Consider the following 18,104-nt stretch of genomic DNA (forward strand, 5'->3'; position numbering starts at 1 on the left):
TTTTCTCTAGATAATAACTAGAATATATTTAAGTAGCATATGCTTGCAAGAAAAAATTAGTGCCTTCCCATACAGACAATTAAAGTTAAGATAGATAGGAAATGGCATCTTTTCAGGAAAAATATTAAGTTAGAATTGAAAGTTTAGATTATCACTGATTTGGTTACATGTAAAATTTAACATATTAATTCTCCTTCCCTTTTTTAAACCAACCAGGTCCTGAATCTGGAAAAATTTTTGATCTATTATTTTGATTTACTTTATTTTAAAATAGTTTCAATACACTTAAGCCTTTGATCCAAATTTGGAGCTGTTCTCTCTTGCAAAGCAAAATGGACTATGTGCAACAAATCAAATTTCAAGATCTTAGGTCCTAGAGGTAAAATTATTTCTGAATTTTCATTAGACATTTTACATTTAAGTGCACAATGAGGGTTACGTAAATGTCTCGACCACCACTTGAGCAGGCAAAGTACCTCTGCATTAGGACAAGGCTCACTCTGTTCAGTATTGCAACAAGATATCTCATTCTGTGGTTTTCTGATGAATGAAACTTTTAAAACCCAGATATTTTACAGTAATTAATATTTACTATACTTTGCTTCTGGTGGTTTGCCCACAGCATAGTCTTACCCTGTCCTGCAACTCCATGCAATGAAGCAAGACCCTGTTTTAAGGCATATTTACTGTTTATCACTTTCCATATTAAAGTACCTTAATGAAGATATAGAGATAAGATGATGAAAATTAACACAATAGTACATGGTAACTATGGCACCCTGATACTCTGTTATACTAGCCAGGCTATTTAATGTGATCTGACAAGTTTCATGCACAGTCTATGTAACATACAATGTTAAATATTTATTTGGTATTTCAAAGACATTTGAAGATATAATTTCAAGATATAATGCACACTCAGTTTTGTTTTGCTTTATTTAAAGACAGGAACAGCTGCCAAAGGGGAGTGATGTAAACTTCTACAAGCAACAGTATCTTTTGGTTACATTTATTTTATATAATAAAAAGATACTAGCTAGAAGTAAGAACCTGCATTTACTTATAAAACAGACACAATGTAAATAGTAAGAGCTTGCCATTAATGCATGAAACTCAACCCACAAGCATCTACTTCTAAAAGCAAACATCGCATATGAGGCTGAGTGCTTTGGTTTCCACATGCTGGTAGAGTCTAATTACGGTCATTTGACCACAGCACAGAATGTGCCTAAACAAAGCTTTGTGGTTCATCCTGAAGACATAAATATTAAACAAAGCTGGGAACAAATGCAGGTATTAAAGAGTCAACAAAAATAAAATGAACTTGGGCTTTCTAAATTGTGGAGTAATTTGCAATGCACCAGCTGCACCCGGGACATGCTGCTTTGGTGGAGGAGAGAACAAAAAGCCAAAGCACTGTCCAAAAATGACTCAGATCCAAACAAAAACTAAGCAGCTCTTGCACTGTAAAGCACTACGCCTGTATGGAAGTAGCCATCAGTGGTAATATAATCTGAAAAGCAACAGCAAGTGTGCAAACAGGAGATTCATCCAGCATTACCTAGCATGGACCAGTGCTGTGGGATCACAGTAATGCTTATTGAAATACCAGGAGTTCAATGCACATGAATTTATCAATTCAAGGCAAGACCAAATCCCAATTGCATTATAAAACATATTTTCCTTTATTAGCTCAAATAGAAATAGAATTAAAAAGCAACAGCAAGGCTAACCATGTACTTTATCTACAAAATTTAGTTACACCATACTGAGATGTCAAAACGATAACAATGTGGTGACACTGTAGGGATTCATGGTGCACAAGAGAGCAATCAGTCTACACTGAGGCTGAGACTGCAACTATAATGAAGAAAAACATTCGTAAGATCACTGCACAAAAGCAGATTTTGCATTGGAAGACTGTATGCTACAACACTGTGTACTAGAGCTCACTGCTTAAACAGCCCTCATCTGCTCCTCCACGAAGAAAACGAGCAGGAATGAGAGGCTGATGCTGGGGCATAGGACAAAGTGGTGGACCAGGGCTCTCAGGCTGGGACTGTCTCAAAGGGGCTCTTGTAATGCAAACCACATATACAGTGATCTCTTTTACTGCAGCTAATTGCTGGTTATCCCTACTTCATTTTTGGAGACACTGATGGGAGGGTATTCTGGGGGAAAAGGAACTTAGAAGGTGGGAACTTCACCCTGAAAAATACTGATTTCTCTTCTGTAGGAGGATATCCATGTTCCAGGCAAAAGATCCTTACCATGACTACTCTAACCAGCTGAAAAAGGAGCAGGATAGGAGATGGCAAGGTTTCATTTGGAGATTTTTCTTCCTCCTGTACAGCAATAACCTGCTAATAGCTGTTGTTAATGCCATGCCAGCCCTTTCAGTAATGATGAGATCAATAAAAATAGACACAGGGGAAAAGACGCCTATTAGGTCAAGTTCCTACCCAATGCGTTTTATGATTCAGGGTTTAATTAGACAAGGTGCTTGAATTTATAATGAACTACTAATTATGATTAATCTACCTAATTTAGCAATCCCTAATTAAAAAAAAAAAAAACAACCCACAAACCTACCTCAACAGAAGAGTGGGAGCTAGAAGGTAATGGGAAAGGAGTAACAGCCATCTGATTGACTGCATCTTCACTTCTGTAAAACAAACAACATATTACACACTAAACCATAATGGCCAAACTTTTCTTTTGAGTTGGTTTTGCCCATTAAGAAAATACTCTTACTAGCAAAAAAGGTATCTCTTTCTTACCAGAAGTTAGAGCTTAGAAAAGCACTTCATTTTTGCTGTTGTTCTTTGCTAGCAAACAGATTACATCCCTTCTTGGGACCACAGTAGTTTCATCTTGGACATACTGACATCACATTCTTTGGAAATCTAATTTTGTGTGGATTATCAGAGGATGCAGTTGGAGTATATGGTCCCTACGCATCAATAGTTATGCTAATACTTCATTAGCCTCTTCTAATAGTGTCTACATTTGTAAACTGCTTGTTTATAGCCTACCATTCACATTACTGAAATTTAATACCTATTTTACTACAACAGATTGCTTTTTCTTCTTTGTTCATATTTGCTGTGGTCTTTTCTAAAAGATTCACTGTAAAAGCTTGGAAGAACTTTTACAAAATGTAGGGAGAAAAAAACCAGATGAACATTGATTCCCCCTATACATAAAGTGCATTATTTTTCAAAGACACTTATTATGTATGGCATCTTCTCCTCTGTCCTCTTTAAAATGCATTCCTAAGTCAACATCTGATTACTTTGTAACTTTAAAAAGCCTTTTTTTAATTAAATAGCATTCTGCCTTGCTAATGTTTTTCCTCAACTGCCATTTAAAATGATTTGGCTTGTGGAATTAGCTCTGCGTTTTCTTGGCCTCTGTAAAACTGAACCAAGTAAAATAAGATTTCACTGATATTGTTTAAAGCAAATCTGAGGCATATTAAAAAACGACTCCAAATTTTGCTTCGAAAACTGTACTGATGCACCTCTATTTTTTGGGTGAACAGAAACCAGGAACATGATGCAAACCCCGTTTTGCTAAAGATTCAGTACTACCACAGAGCCTCTGCTCGCCAAAACAGGAGAGAGGAGGAATCAGCAATACCGCTGCTTTGCAGATACAGAACTTGAGATGAAAGGAAATGATTTCTCATGCAGTGGGTCTTCTGGGTTTGATTTCTGGTTTTATCTACCTTCAAGGTCACCGTAACACAAGTACAATTTTTTCTTCTTTAATTGCTGAAATAAAATATTAGACTAGTGCGTGCTTAAAAACATTTTATAGAAGTGCCTGGAAGAAAAAAGTCTCATTTTATCCCTCAAGAGCTAAACACATGAAGCTAGATGTTATGATCACTGAAAGACAACACTACTCTCAGCAGAGCAGCGTATGGGAAATTCAGTCACAGGCATTTAAAATGATAAATCCTGCAGGCAAAGGTTGGTGAATTCATTTACTTATCTTCAACCAAACAGCCATACAATTCAAAGGAATTGGTTCTGTGCTGCTCATTTTTATACTCGCTCCCAGCTTCTCATCTTGGCCCTGCTCAAAGCCTTGCAGGAGTCAGAAACCATGCTAAGATCAGAACCAGAGTGGCCTGTGATGCAGAAACATGTGTGCACAGGGCCAAGACAGAAATCTGAGGAATGCACAGAATCAAGCCCATGAATTTCATAAGTGTTTCACAATTTCTAAGTGCATTTTACCCCATAAGGCATATTAGACAATACTATTTTTCGTCCTCTTATCCTTCTTGAGATATCAATCTAATTATGTTGTTTCTCTAACCTATAAGAATAAATCCACAAATGTAAGGTGTCTAAGAGTCCCAGCAATTTTTCCTGGACTGTAGAGATTTTTCTGACAATAATTCATATGAAGCACAAACAGCATGAAAACTAACAACCCTTCTGTAGCTTACAATGCATGCTGCATACCTTGCAATTAGGAGTAAACTTGAAAATAACAAGGTATGTATAAACTTTTGTAAGACATATCATTCTAAAATTTGCTAGACAGAAGCTTCATGATCTGCATGATAAAGTGGGATGTAATTAATTATACAAATTAGTTTCTACTTCATATATACACACAAAATGTGGGTGGGTTTTTTTTTTTCCCAATCACTGCGCAAACATTCTTATACAGTTTTAAATGGATGGCCATTTTTATTCCAAGCAATAAAAAAACCACTTACAGTAATTCCCTGGAAAAAGATGCAAAAAATTAAAAAAACAAGGTTACAAAGTGTCACAACTTGTAATCTCCCCCTGCTAGGACTCGTACATATTTAAATAATTTAATGCTGCTTCAAAGGAGAATGCTTCAAAGCAGAATCAACGTGGGAATGTATTTTAAAGTGACAGATCTAATAATAAATTGCTCTTTCTGCTCTCCACTTCCATAAGTGTCCTCAACTAAAGCATGAATTTATTTACAACTAAAAGGAGCAATCATTTTCTTTTGATGCTGGAGCAGACAGCTTAGAAGTCTGAACATCATATTCAAATTACAGTGACTGCAAATGAGCATTCAATGTATTTGCCAATAGTTGCTACATAACCACCTCCGAGAAAGCTGTTCTCAGTTACCAGTGCTCAATATTGCTTGAGGTTAAGATGTCTAAAGTCTTCACAGTCAAGACACAGGTTCATACTCGCAGGGTCAAAGCAATGTACAATGCAAATTATACAGCAGGGAGGCTCAGATGCTCCCCCTCCATTATCTGCAGAAATGATAAACATCCATTGCTCTTGTTCCAGCTCTCATACTGGTTTGTATAAGACGCTGGAATGGCAGCCCACCTCCTTACTGAGCTCGTGCACTAGAGAGCTGTTTATATTTCCATCGGTTACATGTAAACTGAACAGGGAAGGAATTAATCACTCCTCCCACAAATACTTTTATTGCTTCTAACCTCCGAGGTGAGTTTCTGTGTGAAAATGGGAATTAGATCTGTTTGGAGGTTAGAGTGCCTATTGCTTGTACCAATGTCACTAACTATAGCTCGATACTGAAGAAACAAGAAGCTTTCCTCATCACAAAGGGTTACAGGAAGTAAGATCAAAGCAATATATAAGTGGCAAAGACTCTTTAAACTTTAGAAAAGCTCATACACTTTCAGATTTATTTGATTAGATTGCCACACTTTACTACATTTTACTTCCTTTCTAGCCTAAATAGGACCTCTGGACATTCCCCATCCTTTCTCACTGACCAAAGAGAAGAACTTCTGATGTTTTGCTCCATCTAACAACTGCACCTCTGATGACAGAGGAGATGTGCAGCTTAAGCAAAGACAAATACAGTTATTATTGACTAATAATTAACTACCATAAACACTTGGCAGGAAAAAAGCCTTAAGAGACCAATATGCAAATATAAATCTAAAGGGATTACTCATTGCATGCTGCAGAAAGTAAGCCTGAAGGGAAGTTAAAGTTGTGTGCTGCAAGGCTTCATCTAAGCTGCCCTGCAACGCTGTGCTGCACTTATCAGAAAGCTGTCTCTGGCACTTTGGAGGAATTTCACACACAGCTGGAATGGTCTATGAAGCATTCAGAAAGTTATCTTTCTAAAGACGATAACCAGAAGTCACAGCTTCAGCCAAATTCAGGGGTTTTTTTTTTTGCATTTGCTCATCAACCTCAGACTTGTAATTCTTGAGTTCAGGTTCCCTGCCTTTGAGGACATTTTCTGTTTTCCATTTTACTTAGTCTTACATCTCTCAGGTTTGTGATCGTATAATCTCACAGTCATGCAATACTAAGAAAACACTTGTTGAGCATGCTGAATGAGATTCATTACCTGTTTAAAGCAGAGCATCTTGTCTAAGATAGCATCCAAACTTCTTCTAAGATCAGTGCAAGATCAAGACAAATCCCAAAACAGATCCACTCAGAAGGGCAATTCATCCCAGCACCTAATGACCTAATTTAGGACAGGATGAACTGAATTGCTCTTTGGACGTTCCTGACAACTGTTCACTAATCACAGAAGTCCAGATGACCTCTAGAAGTCTAAACCAAGGGAGATGAACCTCCTGCCAAACTATCTGCAACTACACATATCATCAACACTAAAAAATCATTTGACAACAGCTTTGTAAGGGGTTGTGGATGCTTTTTTGGGAGTACAAAGTACATCAAGAATCAGGAGAAACACCAAATAGTTTGTATGCAGTTGCATGACATCTTATTTGGAACAGATCTGGAGAACAAGTGAATGAACAATGTTTGCCCAGTAACCCTTAGGATTCCTGCTGGTTGTGACACCAGGGCATAAAGTCCTACAGATTACTGAAAACCTATACTGCCCTCATCCTGTTCGTTAAAAAAAAAAAGAAAAATCAGGTCAGGATCTCATATTTTCTCATCTTTGTTTTCCTCTAGATGTTCCTTTGGAAAAGAGGAGCTGCAGGAAAGTTACACCCTGGATTTTTCCTTCAGCTGGGTCAAGGCAAGACCTTTGTATTGTGCATCTTCTTGAAAAAAAACTCTCCTCCTAACAGCAAGAACAGTCTTGTTCTCCATTTCCCCTCCATCCACTCCTAACTATGTGAGAGCCAAACGCATACAGATATTTTAAATGAACAACTAATGTTCATACAAACTGCAGCTTAGGTCATCAAAGGTTTGAAAGAGCCCAAATTACTTAACTTCCTCAACTGTGCACTTGTTCCCACATGAGTATGACAGCAAGAAGGAAACAGCTCTGAAGAAAACAGGAAAAGTTCAAACTTGCACACACAGTGTCTGGCAAGAGCTAATTTTTAAAGCTTTCCCACATGAAAGAACCTAAACAATCAAAGCAAGTAAAAACAGTTTATACTATTAAAATATGACCAATTATGTAAGCTAGAACAAACTTAAAGCAAAAATAATTTCTGAAGCATGACAATACTCAAGACTCTAGCATAAAACATACAACGTTACTTACAGGGGCTCTAAAAGAAGAGAAAAGACTAAGTGACAAAGTCACAGCAATGGAGAGCATTAAACAGCACCAAGAACTGGCCAACCTAGCCACTGCCCTTGCTTTACTGGTCCTCCTTTGCATGTCACCATAAATAACAAGAGATTAGTCTTAACAATTACACCTAGAAATGGAAGGAGAGGTTAGGTGACAGAGATTTGTGGGCTTCACTGAGAAGCTACAATTCCATCACCAGAAAGCAATGATATCAGAACAAGTGACTGCAGTGTGGGAGGATGACTCTGGACAGCTAACAGATGCAATTAAGTAAGCAAAATCCTACCATACTTTATTCTTAAAGCTTTTCTCATGTTTCATCACAGCACAAGAGAATCTTCATTTAAGGAATAAAGGTATACCAAAGAATGAATCACAGAACTGAACACAATGGGATGATGGTTTGAAATCAGTGGCATTCACTTTGATTCAAGCATTCAAATTGTATTTGATCTGCTTATTATACCAACACTGAAGCACCAAAACAGATTAAAGGCAGTTAATTGAGCATGGAGAAAACATTGAATTTGCTGAATCATAAAATTCTCACTGTAAAAGAATATTCCGATATAAACTGGATTTCCTACTACAGATGTAAAATCTAATTATATTGTTTTATTATGCATCTTAAAAGGATGGACTTATAATGCATGAACAAAAATGACAGTGGATACAAAACCCATTCTATTTTGGGAATTAGGGCACAGAGACTCCTACAAGAAACAAGTCCTTTTCTCAGATTACTACCTGGCTAATTCCTGTTGTTGAAGACTTAGATCAAGAATTTCAAAAGGCAACTAAGACCTTTACACGCCCCATTGCCACAGCCTTCCACTAGCACTTCCATAGCAAGACTCCTCTATGTGCCTCAGAAAGCTGCAGTCAAATTATTATTTATTTCTGATATTCAGAAATCAAAAAGAAAACCCATATTTGCTACAGTAGCTTGGAAGTTAATGCAGCAGCTGTAAGACCTTGAGGTCAGATAAGACGCGACTGGACACTAATCAAAGGAAGCACTCAGACTGAGCCATTTAATCTCAGGAAAATCTTGCCGTGCCTGGGCAATTGGTTTATTTGTTTGTTACCCTGGGTGAGCAGGTTAAATGCCTTCAAATTTGTTACTGTAGAAGGTTACAAAGCACAAGTTGCACTGAATCTAAAAAAAAAAAAAAAAAGTAGTACAGTGACACTATAACTGCAAATCTTTTAGATGCGAGTACAAGCTTATGTAATTAATGAGACCACGGGGACACAGTGCTGTGTTAAGACCTATATTTTGGAATCTGGCCAAAATCAACTGTTTTAAATAATCATCGTCAACTTAATTGAGCAAAAGATGCTTATAACTAGAGCGAGAAGCCTTCAAATATAAGGGGACGTCTATGATTCTCATAGCACTTACTGCACTATGTCTCATCAGCAAAAATTGCAGGAAAGGGTGGGAATGCAATTGTAACACTACCTGGGTATAAAAAAAAGTGTGAACAGATTTTTATAGCGCAGATGGTAAGTTAGGATTTTAGTAAAAAGTCAAAAAGGCTGAGGACACCTTCTATTCTTTATTTGTCCTAGAAAAAAAAAATGTGGGTGCAACAAAATCCAAGTTATTTAATGATAGTTATTACAGTTCTCACAGAAAGGCTTTTCTGTGCCCAGGAATTTCTGGGCTTCTTTCGTAACTGATTAAAGAGTTTATGGAAACATCCCCCTGCCCTGCACATGAACCAAAACACCAGAAATAGGAAAACCTTGATGCTGTTTCCTGCTTCAAAGTGAAAAGCAGCATGCTTATCGCCGAGCATCCTTCATCTGAGGAAAATAAGGCCTCAGGATATCAAAGGAGGTACTTTTTAGTAACAGTCCAAGAGTCCCACCAGTTCTGCTTTTATGTCCTAGGTCAGCTCAGTCAAGCATGCAGGAACTTTTTAGGCTGCACAATGACGTGTTTCTGGAAAACTATAACCTACTCAGGCCTTTCACTGGTGAAATCAGAATCTTAATATCTTCATGCACATGAAGACCAAATACATTTCTCTCCTAACTCCTGCTGTACACATTATTTTGCTACGGTGAGCTGTGGCCTCTTCTTACTGTGCATTCCAGGATGTGTTTTGGCTATGTTATGCTACAGGCCTTCTACCTTTAAAAGAAGTTGCACGGGTAACAGCGCTCAGGAGGAGGAAAGTAGTATTTCTGTTGCAACGGGCTCCTCCCCATTTTCACAGCATAACAAATGTAACAGTATCCTGCTCTTTCCACATCATTAGAGCCCAGAGGAACACATCTGAAATCAGCCAAGCAGCAAACCTACCAGGAAAGCCGAGTCTGCTACACTCAGCGCTTTGTTCTCAGCTGGAAAAGCTATTGCACATGAATCTCCATCCATCTCTCGTATGTGCAAGATGCCTGTTGCTGCTCTTATTTACTACAGCTGGCACCACAATGCAGTAGTGGCATTGCAATACCTCCATTTCATATTGTAATTTTGAAGTAAGTTGATAAAGCAAACAAAAACTTTTCCTACCAGACTGCACCACAGACAAGACTTCTGTGCTGGCACAGTCTTTTGGTTCATGTTTTCAGTCAATCACATCCACTGGATTTCTGGTCTAAGGTATAGGGACTGGAAGCACCAAGAGATAAGATGGAATATTTTTTGCATGAGAAAAGAAAATTATTCTTGTTTTTCCTTAAAATTCACTTCTAAGGGAGACAGCCTGATTTGGCTTTGCTAAAATTTTGAAACACCACTCTTATTATGAGGGGCTGACCACGTATCAAAAAAGAGGGTGACAGTTTTCTCTCAGTGTTAGAGATGGTGCTCTAGTTACTAATGACATTCTCTCAGTGGGAGAATTTCTTTTCATTGCTGTTCGAACGGCTGCTCAGGTCAAGCGAACAGACCCATCAGTTGTCAGCATACTCTAATGAAAGGTCGAGAGCAATGACAAGATGTGTGTTCTTGGGAAGCATGAAGACATAAGTTTACAACCTCAGCAGCAGCATTTAAAAATGGAAACCTTTTTTGTTAAAGCTCTAGAGACAAGATTTATCCAATGGTATTTCAAATATCTACTAATTATGATCATTAAGACAACTTTTTGCCTTGAAATCCACTTCTACACAGACAATCTGAAAAGGGGAATTATGGCTAAGAACTTACAAGGACTTCATGTCTTAAACATGATACAAAATATGCACCAAGGATTTCCAATGCACGGGCGACTCAAGCTAACACACAGCCTTTGTTGCAGCTCTGTGGAGTGAAATGCTCTGCAGCCAGCCACAGTGCTCAGTGCAGCAGGGCAGGGTGCAAGAAGCCCATGCTCTCCATGCTGCCCAACAGCACTAAACCCAGCTCCGGGTTTTGTTTTCATAAGTTGTGGTTCTGCTTCTGGAGCTTCCAACCAGACACATTTTCTCCATGCAATTAAGTAATGGTGAGTGAGTTGTTGTACATGACGTTTAATTTTCAATAGCTGGGGAAAGTAACACAGGAGCTGCAGGCAAGAACATTAATCTCTTCCAGATCCTCTGTGCTGCCAAGTATAGCAACTCATTCTTCACTGCGCTAATGCTGCTCTTCCATCATTTCTGTGTATGCTGTACCAGACAGAGCCATATGAGTAAATGTACACATTTATATGCATTCACCCACAGATTATTACATTGTTCACAGGTAAGCTGTGTACGAGTGAAGAATATAAAACACTATCAAGTATGATGTATATGTTGGTGGGAAAACCACATTATAAAATGACATGGGGATAAATGCCCAACAAAAGTCACAGCTGGAATAGATGCAATTATGAAATTCCAACATATTAAAGCATATATGAGTTCTGTGAAAGACGCAACTTCTTCCCAGACCTCCCGCCCAGGGTCATAAGAGTAACACTTCCCGAACTACAGAGTGAATGCATGGAGGTGTCCTTACCTCACATACAGACTAAGAGGAAAAATTTTCATGCTTGGAATAAAAAGATGCCCTTATGCAGATGAAAAGTTGTTTTAGCATATGCCCTGCCACATAAGCCATCCCAGTGCTCCTTGTCAGGTTCCCTCCTCTGTACAAATAAGCCCTAGCTCAAATAAGACCCTTTTTAAAAAAAGCCACTCTTTTTAAAAAAAAAAAAAAAAACCAACTCTTTTTTTACAAAAAGACTCTTTTGATGTTCATACAAAGCTATCCTTCACACATCCACCCAGCCAATGCTCCACATACTCCATCCATACTTGCCTGCTCCCCTCACACCAGCTCCCTCTCCAGCCCCAAGCCTCTGCACCATTTTCACCCCCTTCTGGCAGTCACAGAATCATAGAATTGTTTAGGTTGGAAAAGACCTTTAAGATCATCCAAGTCCAACCATTAACCTAACATTGCCAAGTCCACCACTAAACCAATTAAGGGCAGAGTAGCAATTTCATGTTTCCTGGCTTGGTGGCTAGATTATTTATACTGAAAGTAAAAACTAGGAGTCATTAAGATTGGAAAGGACCTCTAAGATCACCAGTCCAATCATCAACCCAACACCACCATGCCTACTAAACCATCTCCCGAAGTGCCACATCTACCCATTTTTTGAACACTTTCTGAGTGAAGCAAGCTGCCCACCCCATCTTTGTGCTGGCAGAACCAACCTAAAGCACTTTAGTAAGTTCTAGGGGAAGAAGTTCTTATCAGGGTGCTCTCAAACCCAAGAGGGACAGCTCAAGTTTTCAGCAGACACCCCTAAAATGGGCATTCAATTACATTAGATATTTTTTTTTTTTTTACATTATTAAGGAGAACTCTTCAACAGTCCTGAGATAAATAATCAAGAAAAAGGTTTATTTCACTTCAAAGAGAACTGAACAAGTTCAGCATTTTCAAAACAGGATAAATATGTAAATCACATATGTAAATATGTAATGTAATAGGACAAAGTGCAAACAAATCTTTTGACAAGAACTGTTCTTACCGTATGAAAACTAGCTTAACCTTTGATGGGGCAGTCTTAATGATTGCAGAAGCATTCTGGTGACTTCTTCCATACAATATCTGATTGTTTATCTGTTAAAAAAAAAAAAAAAAAAAAAGATTTTTCATGTAAGTGGAGAAGTATGCATTGTTTAAATTTACACCACCAAGATTTCCACATTTACTGTGGGATAAAGAGATAAGACTCAAAGAAAATGCGGTTTGCAAAATACAGTTTGGGTACCTTTTGAGGCTCTTACAGCCAGGAATATCACCATCACACTGATAGATATACCTATCTGTACAGTATTGTAGAGACAGAAATACCAGAACTGAGGCACTAAAAGCCTCTTTCAGGCACAGCTGTGCTGCAGAAAGACATCATATGAGAAGCACATAGGAGGAGACGGGCACCGCTCAGCTTGGCCTTGGACTGCCCAAGGCTGTTGCCCCTTCCCTCAGCCAACTACTGGAGGAGGATGGGGGGTAGTCTGCAATTCAGCAGCAACACTTTAACCATTTCTCATCAGCTTCTTATCATTCCTTTTGAAAGGATAAATCCTAATTTGATTTTAAGATCACCCTCCTTCTCATACTGATTCCATAACAGACCGCAGAATTGCAGCCTGAGAACGGATTTTAAAATATTACATTTTCAACATCTTAGACTCCAATTTATCAAAGAAAAGAAACATTCCAAATTTTATTCTAGACCAATACAAAACAGGAACCAATACAGAGCTAATTTAGTCTTATCAGTAAGCCACAAGTGAGAGAAATCTTTTATTCTTTTTCACAGATCCATAGAATGGATTTTAAGTACTGTTGCCAGATTTTTGGAAAACAGCACAGATTTTGAGACAGACACTCCTATACCTTACCTATAGGCAACTGGCAGTTTAGGAAAACTTGCTGTTAAGATTGTGCTGACTCCTCAGTTCTGCTGAAGGAAAAAGAACTGATAGCCATGGAGACAAAGGACAGTTTAAGGACATGCCACATCACTTCTGCTGTGATGGATCAAATGCCTAAGCACAGCAATAGACACCAAGTACTACTTTGGATACTTTTGCTGCATGCAAGCAAGTGCTGCAGTTTTCAGAGGGAAATAGCTTGGCTTTAATACAGTATGGGCTTCAGGTAATTTCTTTCTGTAAGAACTAGAAGTCTTTTCCCAGTTTGAGGAAAATACTGTCTCCCAGTGCCCTGGTCAGTGAATGGGACTTCAACAAGGACAACAGCATCTCTGAGATGAACATAGTAGTTATTTCCAAGCCAACCAAAAGCATACTCAGTATCATAGCACAAAAATAACCTGTGGTGTAAAAATGGAATATTTAAAGCATTTCATTCATGTCACAGGCAGGCCTCATGTTTAACACCATGCTCCACCTTAGTCCACCTGCAATGCCCTGAGTTTCTTGGGTTTCAGCTCCCCTTCATTAATGCCTCCCACCTCAGAGGTATCCTAAGAGGATGCTTGCCTTTCAGCTCAGGCATTGCACAAACTACAATCATGAAGATCATAGGCAGAACATAAGGTAGATATGAATACCACAATAAATTTAAAGAAAGTAAAAGCTGAGTTAAGTATTACAGGGGAAAAAAAAAAAAAAAAAAAAAAAAAAGACTATGTCACAGAGATTAACAAAACCCTTGAGCAGTCTCTTAGTTGTACCCTGATGATTTTCGGATTTAAAACTAAGCTGAAGCAAACACTCAGCGAGGTGGTGAAGGAAACCGTCCTCCCTTGACGGCAGGGAGCAGAACTACCAGAGCTATATTCCTTCAACTTCAACAATTCAGACTGGAATAAGCATAAAGATAACAATGTTCTGTGGAGGAACAATTATTTACCTATACCTGAACACCTGTGAACACCAACATGGAAACTAATTCAAAAGCTACATTTAACATCTTTTATTTTGTCCAAAAAAGAAGGCAAAACTTTAAAGATGAAGAAAAAGAAATTGAAGTGAATAGTATTTGAAGTCATGATGTTAGTTCAGGTTCACGGTTCAGCTCGTCCCATGTCTTGCCGTCTAAGCAAGCACCAGAGGCTTCCAAGCGTGCAGAACAATCTGCTATTTAACTCTGTCAAAATTCTCACTCCAAGCATCTTGATCAGATTAATGCATCTCTCTGGAGCTGGAGTTTTCATACACCCTTCCAAAGTGAGTAGCCAGCTTTGTTTCAATACTGCAATTTTTTCCTTCTACTCTCATTTACAACATAATATTTACATTCACATTTGATATACCAGTGCTGTTTAAAACAATAATGATAATGGAACCCAGGGGCAGTTTACTAGTGATTACAGAAGGACTTTTTGTTACTGAAAATGTTTGTATTGGATTTTGGTTTTGTATTCTTAGAAGATTTTTTCATTCAAACAAGAAATAACTGGCCAAGTCTTACGGATTTGTGTCATACAAGCTATTTGGTCATATTGGCAACTTCACAATATTCCCATCTTATTTTCAATGGGTCGAAACAACATGCAAGTTCATCAGTTAAATAACGACAATGCAAGGACAAGAATAAAACCCCTAACACTTGATTATTCGTGAAGACTGAAGTGCAAACCATTTACCTACCAAGTTGCTTACTGTACAAAGAGAGAACCAAGAAAGGTCTACGAGAGTCTGAGCTGGCATGAGACTATGAGCACTGAGGAAATAGCATCAGGCCAACATTCATAAGGGTTTAATATGGTGCTGTCTGCAACTGCCATGTTTGCAAAGACAGGGCAAGAAGCAACATCCTAGGCCATGCTTTGTTCATCAAAGATAAATTTAAAAATCTGGTGGCAAAAATGAATGCTCAATTGCATTCTGGCTTCCAGCTGGATTTGAAACTTTCAGCGAGTTTGTTGACTTAATTTCTCTAAGTTCAAAAATAAATTATTCACTGGGAATACTGTATGCATTACAAATTGTTTGGATTTAGTTAAATTACCATCAATTTTTCTAAACAGCAGACCTCTTAGATTAAAATTTATAGTCTTTACTCTGCCTAAATTAATCCTACTCAGTAGATGTATCAAATAGTCCAAAATTTAATTAGCTGTGAGCTGGGTCTGTAAGTTATAATTATTTAATTACACCAAAATGAAAGGATAATCAAAGTAATATATCTCCACAAGGTTTTGGACTGTCCCACATAGTTACTACAGCCAGTATTAATTTTTCTTTTTTAAAAAAAAAAGTCACTTTCTTTTGCAAAGTAAATTAATGTTCCGTTAGCTTCATATACCACAGTGATGAGCAAAGCACAAAAGCCTAATTAAATAAAACAAAAAAGATAACATCTAGGATTTCATAAGCAACACCATTTTAAATCTTTCAAATTAAATAAAGTAACACATCAGATTAACCAAATAGTACTCTGGGAATCAAACCCTATAAATCTGTGCTTTAATTTTTTCATTAGCAGTCAGAAAAAAAAACCCCAAAACTTTGACTAAGCAAAAGAAATAAATTGATCTAAATCAACTTCTACTCTTCTTTAAATGTCTCTTTACATAACTTCTTGGAAAGACAGCAGAGAACAGAGAAAGATAAAAACATGCTACCGGTATGAGGTCAGGTCAGCACACTTATATTCAGTCTTTAATATAACCCTGCACTGCTTTATGGCAGATTTTATCACATATCCCAACTGTACTGTTGCCTTCACCTACAAAAGTTTTGGTTTACAGTTTCATACACTAAAGCAGCAGAAAGTACAAACTCACCGAAATCTGAACTCTTAAATTAAGAGAAAAAAATTTAAAGGATTGTTTGCTTCTCAAACTTTAATTTGCAGAAGAGAAACATTAGATATGGATATTTAAAAAAAAAGAAAAAAAGCACTGTTTTTACAATGTGGCAGTAATGGAAATCCATAAAATTAGTATCATCTGATTTTTATGAAAAGCAAGTTAAATGATACCCCAAAGCTAGTAAAAGAATGGGCACAGCTTTCTATAATAATTACTTCTTTGTACCAATGCATTAGTTTCCTTCTAACCACAGGAATTGTAGCATTTCTAGATACAACCAGACTCTCTGAAACAATGGGAAAAGTTTCAAAAACTTTTTGATCAGTCAAATTATATTGACTGAAACCCCATAAAACACACCAAACCCCCAAATAATAGAGCATGAGGAAAACACTGGAAAGAAAAAGTAATTAATTAGAATGTGAATTCTTCTTTCCTCACTAAATTTCTTGCCCAGCACACATTCAAACATGTGCATTATCTAAAGTGATCAACAGACCATAAACTCCATAAAGACAGAAAATCTCCTGCCCTGCATTGCAACTCGGCTTTGCCATTGGCTCGGCAGGCAGCTGACCCTTGAGGTTCCCCACCTAGAGAGTGTGGAGAGAGAGACAGGATGACAGAAAACCACAGATTGCCTGTGCCCTCGGTGCACAACCAGCTTTCCGATTACAGCTTTACCTTATTTGCAGCTTTAAAAATCACCACCCAACACTAATCTTAATTGGCAACCTGTCTACAAAGTATGTGAAAAAAGTATTTGTATCCTCCTATGAAAAGACAAAAAGGACACTATCCCTCAACATCACCTTCAGTAAATGAATCCGAGAAGAACAGAAGCTATGACAATTGTGTTTAAATAGGAATAAAAAAAAAAAAATCACCACTAGAGTTAATCATTTAAGACTACTCTTCTCATGTGAAAACTTCACTGTCTTTCTACGTTCAAGTTACTGTCCCTCTTGAGGCATAGTGCCACTTGTCTAATCCAAAGTAACTGTCTTGACACAGGAAAAACCTAACAATGCCAATCCCCCACATTACAAAACAGAAGTGGCATTGTGAATTTGGCTGGGTAGTTCATTTACTTGGACAAAATAGTGATGCATCTACTATATTATTACAGCATAACTTACATTTATCTGAGAATCTTAAAATAAAATAGCAATAAAAATACCTTTAGCACAAAAGCCCTCTGGCTTTGAGCTAAGACAAAAATGGCATGAAAGAAGAAAAATAGATTGCCTCTCATGCAACAGTCCAGAACGGACAACAGGCAAATTTGTACAGCAATTCTTGACCATGAAGACTAGCTTTCACTCTTTCAAGAAGCGCTGTGGCCTCCTAGAGCAAAACATCCAAATGAGCAGTTTCCTTCCACCTCCTGCCCCATTTTCAGCAAGATAAGCAGGGACAGGAAGATGGCAGAAAATCCCAACATCAGTAATTTAGCATAACAGGGCTCTGAACAGCTTGGTTTATTAATAGAACGCAGTTGACTCTCTTATGGAGAGATGATAATAATAATAATAACAGGGTGGATTATTCAGCGTGAATAAAACCTACCAACAGGACAGACCCATGCAGAGTTCACGAGCAGCAGGGCTTAACAGCACAGGCACAGCACCACGTGAACACGCTGCTGGCCATGCTGGGCACAATCAGCCACAGGACTAAGCCCAAACTAATAAGATACGAAGCAGTGCAGACACCTGCACTAAAACAGCAAGACTGCAAGGCAGGAGCACCACAGATGGTTTCTTTGCTTGGAAAAAGAATGGAAAAACAGAACTTGTACCATGTTAACAATACATTCTTTTGCACAGGGACCAAATTCTGACCCAAGTAATTTTCCTCCATGTA

At 38.0% G+C, this 18,104-nt stretch overlaps 1 protein-coding gene across 1 annotated transcript in view; it reads right to left on the bottom strand.

Annotated features, from left to right (window-relative positions):
- The window catches only part of PATJ (PATJ crumbs cell polarity complex component), a 147,891-nt gene that overhangs the window by 39,023 nt on the left and 90,764 nt on the right, over window positions 1-18,104 (bottom strand). Inside the window, exons 28-29 of the mRNA XM_075710089.1 lie at window positions 12,477-12,568; window positions 2,593-2,665 (exon numbers count right to left, since the gene is read on the bottom strand). Coding sequence (XP_075566204.1) covers window positions 2,593-2,665; window positions 12,477-12,568 — 165 coding nt within the window. The remainder of the gene's footprint in view (window positions 1-2,592; window positions 2,666-12,476; window positions 12,569-18,104) is intronic.

This window comes from Pelecanus crispus, chromosome 5 (genome assembly GCF_030463565.1).
Source record: "Pelecanus crispus isolate bPelCri1 chromosome 5, bPelCri1.pri, whole genome shotgun sequence".
NCBI lineage: Eukaryota > Metazoa > Chordata > Aves > Pelecaniformes > Pelecanidae > Pelecanus > Pelecanus crispus.